The 9,444-nt window shown below is 47.2% G+C and overlaps 1 protein-coding gene across 5 annotated transcripts in view; it reads left to right on the forward strand.

Annotated features, from left to right (window-relative positions):
- The window catches only part of ETV4 (ETS variant 4), a 17,747-nt gene that overhangs the window by 4,589 nt on the left and 3,714 nt on the right, over nt 1-9,444 (forward strand). For 3 of the 5 annotated variants that reach the window (XM_027870266.1, XM_027870268.1, XM_027870270.1), the window contains 5 exons: nt 4,383-4,436; nt 5,558-5,684; nt 6,290-6,448; nt 6,841-7,106; nt 8,786-8,860. In XM_027870266.1, the coding sequence (XP_027726067.1) occupies nt 4,383-4,436; nt 5,558-5,684; nt 6,290-6,448; nt 6,841-7,106; nt 8,786-8,860 (681 nt within the window). The remainder of the gene's footprint in view (nt 1-4,382; nt 4,437-5,557; nt 5,685-6,289; nt 6,449-6,840; nt 7,107-8,785; nt 8,861-9,444) is intronic. The other 2 variants (XM_027870267.1, XM_027870271.1) reach the window with 1 other exon arrangement.

Raw genomic sequence — 9,444 nt, forward strand, 5'->3', positions numbered from 1 at the left:
AATTAAGGAATGTTTTTGTTATGTGCAGGAATGAATTTATATCTTCATCTGTGTGTACATATATCTCTATACCTATGTTTATGCATGTAGTTGTTTCTTAGAGTATGCTGTGTGTAAGCATACACTCAATTTATTCCCCGTTCTCCCCCCTAGTCTTTACCAGTAATCCTTAGTTTTACTTGTTGGCCCTCTCACATAGTATGCTTAGGGACTGTATTCCCCCCCTCCCCAATTTAAGAAGAGATGGTTCCCTATAGAACAGAGGATGGTATTTGGGGTGTGCATGCGTATGTACAAGTCATACTCAATAGATATGCTCCTGAAAAGCTAGATGAGGGCTGCTGAGGTAGGGAGACAAGACAATAGTTGTGTAATAGGGCTCTGTAAGAGGCTTTGAAACGGGGATCTGCTTGCTTCCTTTTTTCCCACTGTCCCCTTGAAGCTCTATTGCCTGGGCTCAGAGGTGAGGAGAATCCTGAGAGATCCAACAGAGGATAGGCACAGAAGTCAGGCTGTAGGCAACCAGATCCCTCTATTCCCAACAGATAAAATGGTGGCGTGATATGGAGACAGGCAGAAGGTAGGGGGGAGTCATATGGATGAACAGCTAACTTTGTCTGCCTTCAAGATGACTATAGCCCTTAAAGATCATGGGCTGAGAGACCTACCATGAATTCCTGTCAAGCATCCTTCTATATCCCTTATCCTTCTAACTTTTCCCCATTTCCATGTTGATTTCCTGAATTACATAGACTTGACGAACATTAGAGCATGGAGGGACCTTGGAGGTTATTTAGTCCAACTCTCTCATATTACAGTAAAGCCCAGAGAGAAATGACTTGCCTAAGGTCACACAGCTAACCATCAACTGAGACAGGAAACAAAAAAGTTTTCTCAGACCTCATCTTGGCTTGGCAGTTCCCACTGCTCAGAGGAGGTTATAAGAGCATAGTATTTAGACCTAGAAGGGGCCTTAGAGGATCATAGTGCTAGAGCCATCAAGTATAACCCTCACATTTATCTGCTATGGAGAGTTTGGTATCTGGCTGGAATGGAAGAGGGAAGTCAGAATTCAGTCAAATGAATAAAACAAATAAATCACTGTGATCTCAAGACCAAAAGTGGTCATTGAAGAAAATGCCTTTGCTCTCCAGGAAAGGAAGTCTCCTTGTCATTGTTATTGTCCTACTTGATCACTCTGGTAAATCTGCAGGTGAACAAACCCATCCCTGTCCTCTTGGCTTCTCCCTCCCACTGCTCTCCCCCCCACCCCACTCCCACTTCAACCTTTTGTCCCAGTGACAGGAACAATAATAATAATAATGATAGTTAGCATAGCCCTTGAAGGTTTGCAAAGCTCTTTACTATATTTGGTCCTCAAGCCCAATGGACACGTGCTCTTATTATCCCTATTTTACAGATGAAGAAATGGGCTGAAGGAGGTTAAGCGTCCCAGGCAGTGTTTGGGCTCAGGTGTTCCTGACTGTCCACTGAGACTCCTAGCTCTCTTTAGGTATGGAGGTACAGACAGGATCATGAAGGGCTTGGGGGATGGGAAGCCAAGCAACGAAGGATTCCCTATAGTATTACCATTTCTCATCCTGTTTTACCTTACTATAACTGTAGATTGATTTATTTCTTTTAGAAGAATCAGACCTTTTTTTGGAAGGAGGCTGGAATACTGGAAACCTAGAGTCTAGAAGGAATTAGAAAGTAATCTGTTCTGGCCCCACACCCTTATTTTACAGAAGGGGCTCCTGAGGCCCAGAGAGGGGAAGAGGCTTGCTTAACATCACACAGTTTGTGGCTTAACTAGGACTAATTGTTGTTCAGTTGTTTTCAGTCATGTCTGATTCTTCATAACCCCATTTGTGGTTTTCCTGGCAAAGATACTGGAGTGGTTTGCCATTTCCTTCTCCAGGTCATTTTACAGATGAGGAAACTGAGGGAAACAAGGTTAAGTGACTTGCTCAGGGTCACACAGTGTCTGAGGCTGGATTTGATCAGGAAAATGAATCTTCCTGATTCTAGGCCCACTACTCTATCCACTATGCCATCTAGCTGCCCAAACAAGACTAGAACAGGAGTTAAATAGAATTCCTCTCCTGGTGACATTCATGGGATAGTGTTGGTCACAGCTCTTTAAAACCTGAGTATGAGGCAAAGGAAAGGATGATAGGACCTATAGAGTGCTGCAATATGGGCTTTGGGTTCAGGTTAGCATCACTCTTAATGGAATAGTGGAGGGAGTGATGTCAACAAGGGCAGCCCTGGCCCCATTACCTCAATGGAAACAGCTGTTTAATGAGGTCCCATGGGGGCCTTGAGTGCGTCACCTTTCTTTAGGCCCTGTGACTGCACTCCCCTCCCTCTCTAGAGACCCTTCTTGCCTAAGTGGGCAGGGGAGAGGGGGAGTAATTTTCTTTATGTCGTATCCCATTACCCTTCTCCTTTACACAACCATGGCCACCATCTCCATTTGAGTTTGGAGGTGGGGCAAGATGGGAGTGGGATGGAAAAGAGAAAAGGTGTCTGCCTCTTTCCAGAGCAAGTAGCACTCATGACTGGACTTTGTAGTCTTAAGTCTTTAAGGTCCTGAGGTGTCTTAAGTGTCCTTAACTCAGTAGATGAGTTCCTAAAAATCTGGATGTGTCTGTCTTCTAGAAATGGACTTTAGAATCATAGGGGGTAAAGGTAAAGACGACCTCAGAAGCCATTTAAATCATTTTACAGATGAAGACAAAGTCCCAAGAAAATTAAGTGACTTGTCCAAGGTAACGCAAAGAAGAGGGAGGAAGGGAACAAGCATTTATTAAGTGTTTGCTGTGTACCAGGCAATGTGTTCCCAGCCCTTTATAGATATCATGTCATTTGACATTTATACAGATAGTATCAGAGGCAGAATCTGAACCCAAGTTCCAGAGTCTGCTCTTATTTTCACACTGATTCCCGTGTTCATTTCTGAATTGTTTTCCTTTTTCCTTTGTGATGGATGGGTCTACACATGCCAGTAGCTGCTCGTATGTTGATGTCCACTTCGGGCTTTCCCTTTTTTTGCGTCTGTAAACCAAACCTACTAGGCATCTCTGTACTACAAAAGAGCTTGGTGGCAAATTGATTTTTAAAAAAATAAGTAAATAATTACATATAATTTATATAGCAAAGGTAATAATTTATATATAAGTTTATAAGTAAATAATTATCCCCTAATTTTTCTGTTCTGCATGTTCTCACTTAGGAAACATCTGTAACAGGACAAAGACTGTCCAGGACAGGGAGAGTAGGTAGGGGCTATTTGGATCTTAGAGGTCCAATGGGCTTTAGAATTCCAGCTCTTACCACCCTCCAGGCCAATGTGGGCATCTACATTCCAATGGCCTGAGCCCAGGGGCCATCTTGACTGTAGCTGGACCAAACGCTATCTCATCCAGCTTCTGTCCTTGCCTATTAGACAGAATAGGCCTTCTCCATTTCTTAGCAGTCTCTCAGAAGAGAAATGCTTCTGGATCCCTTAGACTGCAGTTGCAGGGTCATACTACCCCCTATCTCCAACCCCAGGTCCCTCCCTGGAGAATCAGAACATTCTTTACCTCCATTCATTTCCCCAGCAGCCTCCCCACTACACTCAACCTGGGAGGCCTAGATTCAGGAGGATGGGGCTCTGCCTTCTGTTCCCTACAGAATAGATTGCTTCCACCCACTCTACTTCTATCATTCTGCTCCAAATTCCCTACAGCTGAACCCCCCCAACCATCCCCCCACCCTCACACCCTTAAGCTTGTGCCAACTTGTCAGACTTCCAAGCTCTGAAGACTCTTAGAAACTCCAGCCAGGTCCCCTCCACACCCTGACATAGCAGTAGATAAAAGGCCTAAGGCACCCTGCCCTCCCCCACCTCTGAAACCCCAGTACTCCCTCATCCCATAATTCTCCCCTGTTGCTCCCTACCCTAGCCAGTAAGTACATGGGTAATGCCCCCATTACCCACCCTACCCATCCATGACTCCTGTAAATTCTGAGTTGGGGAAAAGGAGGGGAAAGAGGAGGAGTAGGGCTGTTTTAACTTCAGAGGGGGGAAAGGAGGGAATTAAAGTAAATCATGTAGGAAAAGACACTGGAATCTCCTCAGACAGGTTCTGGGAATGTTTCAGCAATAATATGAGTCTTCACCTGAGAGGAGAAGGGTGCAGAGGAGCTGCATGGTGTCAGGGCTGTAGGATGTGGGGCAGTCCCCTTTGTCAGTTACAGATGCATCTCATCTACCCCGGGCTGCTACTAATCTGCAAGGCCTTGTTGGGCACCTTTCCATCATCTCCCTACCCCTGACCCTGAGCTTACACTGGAACTCCAAGCTCACTCCCAAACCTTCTCTCTCTCTGCAGCTCAGGTTCCCGACAGTGACGAGCAGTTTGTGCCAGATTTCCATTCTGAAAACTGTGAGTTTGTGGGCCCTGTTTGGGAGGGAGTTGGAGAGGAAGGAATAAGCCAAGGGAAGTTCATGTACACATCAGACCGACCCATTTTTCCTTTTTCCCTAATAAAAGTGTGGGTAGGGGAGGGATCCCCATTTTTGCTGTATAAACAAAGACTAGACCAGCAGCCAGGTTCTGACTACCAGTCAAAGGAACAAAGGAAGCTTTGGGGAGAGAAACACTTCTATAAGATCAACAGTGAAACAACAAGCATTTATCAAGTGCTTTATTTATTTCTCACATGCCAGGCACTGTCCTAAGTGTTGGGGACACAAAGAAAGGCAAAAACAATCCTTAGGGATAATTAATCCCAAAAAGCACATAATATAAAATATTTGACTCTAGATTATAAGTATTTGGCTCCAGAATATAATGAGAGCCCTATATATTTCCTTTTCTCTGCCTCCATTCACTGAATGCTCAGAACCAAGCTGAGCAGTGGAGGAAAGGAGGCCATTATCTACAGATAATTGAGAATACGGTAGGTATAATGTTAAAGCTACTGAGGTTCTAAGGTTCAGTGTTCAAGTGTAACACAAGAAAAGCCTTCCTTCCACCCAGCTTAAGGTATAAATAGTTTAATGCCTTAAGTGAGCTAGGATGAATATGATTATGAAATTAGAGATTTGTTTGCACAAGTTCTCTGGAGTTTGGGTTTATGTTGAATATTGAACTGTAGGCAGCATCTCTGGCTGAAGTCTAACTTTAGGCATTGTCTCTGGCTAATGTCTAACATTAGCCAGTCTACCATTAGCAACAGTGCCCAGCTGTGTACTCCTGCATGGCTTCTTTACATATTACTCAGAATATATTTGCATAGCAATATTCACCCATGTTTTGGCTTCAGCCTTTGAATGTTAGAGCTGAAAGGGAACTAAGATCATGTAGTACAGCTTCCCCCTCCCCTGAATTTTTTTTTTTTACATATATGGAAACTGAGCCTCAGAGAGGTGCACTGGCTTACCCCCGCTAGCTAAGTCTCAGAGAGGGAGGAAGAGTGCAGGACATATATTCAGGGGGGAGAGAAACCAGCAGGCTGCTGATCTCTGATATTGCTTTGCCAATTCTAATCGCTCCCCCTTCAGTAGCTTTCCACAGTCCTACCACCAAGATCAAGAAAGAGCCGCAGAGCCCTCGTACAGACCCGACCCTGTCCTGCAGCCGAAAGCCACCGCTCTCCTACCACCATGGTGAGCAGTGCCTTTATACCAGGTGAGTCCTATGCTGGGGATGGAGAGCCAGGATGGAGGGAGAGGGATGTGGAGAAGGGAATTGTGGGAGGAAAGTGGGGAACCACCAGACTGGGAACTATAGCATGAGAGATGAAAGTCACACAATTGGAAGGTCTGCACAGCTGGCAGAAAGATGAGCTGTGAAAATTATTTACTGGGGATTGGGGAGGAGGGAGCATCATCTTCCCCAATGAGAAGGAATCTCATCTAATCAGTCCGGGCTCCCCCAAAACCCATCTTTGTAGAAAAAGGGGAGGGGTTGGATGGGAGGATGAACTCAACCAGGACAGGTTAGATTAAAGGAGACTGTCACTCACAGTAGAGACAGAACTCCTCCTCATCCAGCAGCCTCTCTCCTCCCATCCCTCTATATAATGTGGGGCTGTGACCTCACTATCCCTGGGGAGTATGTGAATGTAAGGGGGAGGAGGGAGATGGAGCTGAGAATGACATAATGATAATAATTTATACTTGGATAGCCCTTTAAGATTTGAAAAGTGGCAGGTTGAGGAGATTGTAAAGGGCTATGCCCAGGAAAGCTCACCTAACCTCCCTTCTCTCTCACCCATGTCTGCCTGTCCCTAGTGCCTATGATGCCCCCAGACAAGTTACCATCAAGTCTCCCACACACAGTACACCAGGACAGTCACCTCTGCAGCACTTTCCCAGGGCAGAACGGAATTTCTTGAGACCCCAAGGGGCAGCCCCACCCAACCCCAGCCATGGGTTCATCATGGAGCATAGGTGAGTGGAAGACTTGGTTTGGGGGCCCCAGTCCCAGCTTTCAAGGGGTTCTCTCTCCCTCAAGCCTTTACCTGGCTACCTTTCCCTAGAAGGTGTGGTATAGTGGATAGAATTCATCTGTAAAATGGAGGGGTTACACTTGGTGACGCCTAAGATTCCTCTCAGCTCTAAATCTGGAATCCTATGATCCCAGGTAGAGAGGAAGAGTTAGGGAGCAAGGGAGACCTGTACTTCCACGCTAACCTAGCCCTGTTCCTCAGCTCTTGAGGAAAGTCCCCTGCAGAGGAAAAAGAATAAAGGAAGGAGTGGAAAGGAGGGGATCAGCTAACATTCTCTTTTCTCTCCCCTCTCCTCTTCCCTACCCCCCCATGTCCCACCCAACCTCCATCCAGCTCCATTTTCCAGCAGCCCCCAGAGCTGTGCCACTCCTTGCCATCCTCCCAGGGTGGGGGCCGGGAGCCCCCTGCAGCCTCCTACCAGCCCCAGCTGTCGGAGCCCTGCCTGCCTTATCCCCAACAGAATTTCAAACGCGAATACCATGACCCTCTGTATGAGCAGGCAGGTGGGGGCTGGGGCAGCAGCAGCAGCGGTGGGCACAGGTACCCAGGGGCAGGGGTAGTGATCAAGCAGGAGCAGACAGACTTCGCCTATGATTCAGGTAAGAGGAGTGAGGGGCCCGGGATATGTGAAGTGCGAAAGAGAAGTCTGGGTGTTGGGGAAGACTGTTGTTAGTGGGGGTAAAGTGGGAGGGGGCAGTGGCCATGGCATGGGGGGTAGGGGTACAGAGAAGTAAGCTGACCTTGCAGTTAAGCCCACAAGGGTCCAGGAAAAGAAACATTCTGCATTCTGCCCTCTGGGCCTCTGATAATTTTTTTTTTTAACCAGTCCAGGGCCTGGGTTTATCAGCAATATTGGGTTGGGTTAGAAAAATGAATGGATAATCTCAGGATTCAGGGAACTGGGGGGGTGGTGTGTGTGTGCAGATTACCCTAAAGTAACCATTAGAGTTGGTTTCAGACCAAGGGAACATCCTGTCTCATTCCTAATTTCCTCACCTTAGAGGAGGGAAGGAGAGAATTGTTTGCATGTATATACATGCATGCATACATGTGCACATTTATACATCTATACATATGTACATATACCAGTCTATACAATGTATTTATTGTGTGTGTATGTGTGTATGTATAGGTATACACACATGGGTACGTGTATATACACACACACATGTATATACACACACATACACAGTAAACCAAGACACCAGAGGTACCCTTCTTAGGGTACCTCTCTCTTGTAAAGCAGAGATGGAAGTCTGGGATGGAGGCAGAGCAGAGGAGGGAAGGAGGGAGGACTGGCAAAGCTCTTGCCACTGACCTTCAAACATTGCTGCAGTGGAAGGGGATCGGGTTACATGCCCTTGAACTCAGGGCCCCTCCCCCTCCAGCTCCCTCTGAATGGAGTCAGGAATTCCATTCACAAAATGGAGGCATGAATGAGTCCACCACCACCCCCCCTTTCCCCAATCCCTGAGGTGTCAAATTTCACTTCTAGCTGTTCACTCATAGGTGAGAATGGGGGGAGGAATAGTCCCGGAACTGTCTTCTTCCATCCAATCACCTCTGGGTGGGGGGAGCCTGATGCCTGAGAAGGGAGGGGGTGGGGGTGGGGGAGGAGGGGGAAGACTTCCCTACACCCCCCCCAACCCTCGCCCTGTGGGTTGTAAATTCAGGGGAATTGGTCCAATAGAATCAAGGTTCTGGGCTGTTGTCTTCCAAACCATAGAGACAAAAAGCTTACCACCCCTTCCTCCCAGAATGGGGAAGGAGCAAAAGTCCATTTGGGAACTTGATCCACCCTACATCTGCCCATTCCTAGGGACACCCCCACCCCCACCCCAAAGAAGATACTGAATCCTTTTCTCTGGGAGCTGCTGGTCTTCATTCATGCTCTCCCGTTCCTCCCTCCCCCTCTATAAACAGGAAATAGCCGCTCCCAGAGGCTTCCTCTGGGGTTGGAATTATCCTGGCCTCTTTTCAAAAAGAGGGAAAACCCGACTCAGCAGCACTGCACGATCTCCAGGCTACAGCTGCCCTCGGCTCACTGTCCCAGGGCTGTTCAGATCAGAGACTGAAAAGAAACTGGGCACCTGGATAATTGACAACCTCTCTGGGTGGTGGTTATGGGGAGCAAAAGAGGGGTAGCAAGGACAGAAGAATAAAAGAGATGCAGGTTAGACATCAGGAAGGATTTCCTGAATGTGGAGGGGATGCTTCTGCAGCCCACCCCCACCCCCCAGTCTTCCTTGACGTAGATGTTTTTTTCCCTCCCCCACAGATGTCCCTGGGTGTCAGTCCATGTACCTACATGCAGACGGCTTCCCTGGCCCCTCCCCAGGTGATGGAACCATGGGTAAGGCAGCTGCCCCGCACCTGCAACGCCTGACCCCAGCCTTTTCTCCCACCCTCATCATACCAGCAACCAGGATCATAAAATATCAGAGATGGGAGAAGCCTTTAGGAGATCTGGCACAAACCATGTCCCTCCCAAGCTACAGCTCCCCTCATTTTACAGCTTAGGGGCCGAATGACTAGAGAGAGGGACCCAGAGCCAGAAAGTCAAATGCAGTCTCAGACACTCCCTAGCTGTGTGACCCTGGGCAAGTCACTTCACCTCTGTGCCTCAATTTCCTCATCTGTAAAATGGGGATAATTACAACCTCTATCTCCCAGGGTTGCTGTGAGGATCAAATGGCATAATATTTGTAAAGCCTCAAAGCACTATGTAAATGCTAGTTGTTATTATTGTCATCATCATCATCATTACAGAGTATTTGAGGTCGAGAGGCAGCAAATGTCAGAACCAGAATTTTTACCCAGGTCTTCTGATTCCAGATCCAGTATACTCTGGGCTCCAAAGCCACAGTAATATCTCAGTCTGAGGTGTTTGCTCTGTGGAATCTCATTTCAGTCTCTCTCTCAGAGTCTCTCTCTCTC

Source organism: Vombatus ursinus, unplaced genomic scaffold (genome assembly GCF_900497805.2).
Source record: "Vombatus ursinus unplaced genomic scaffold, bare-nosed wombat genome assembly UNPS02014797.1, whole genome shotgun sequence".
In the NCBI taxonomy this organism is placed as follows: domain Eukaryota; kingdom Metazoa; phylum Chordata; class Mammalia; order Diprotodontia; family Vombatidae; genus Vombatus; species Vombatus ursinus.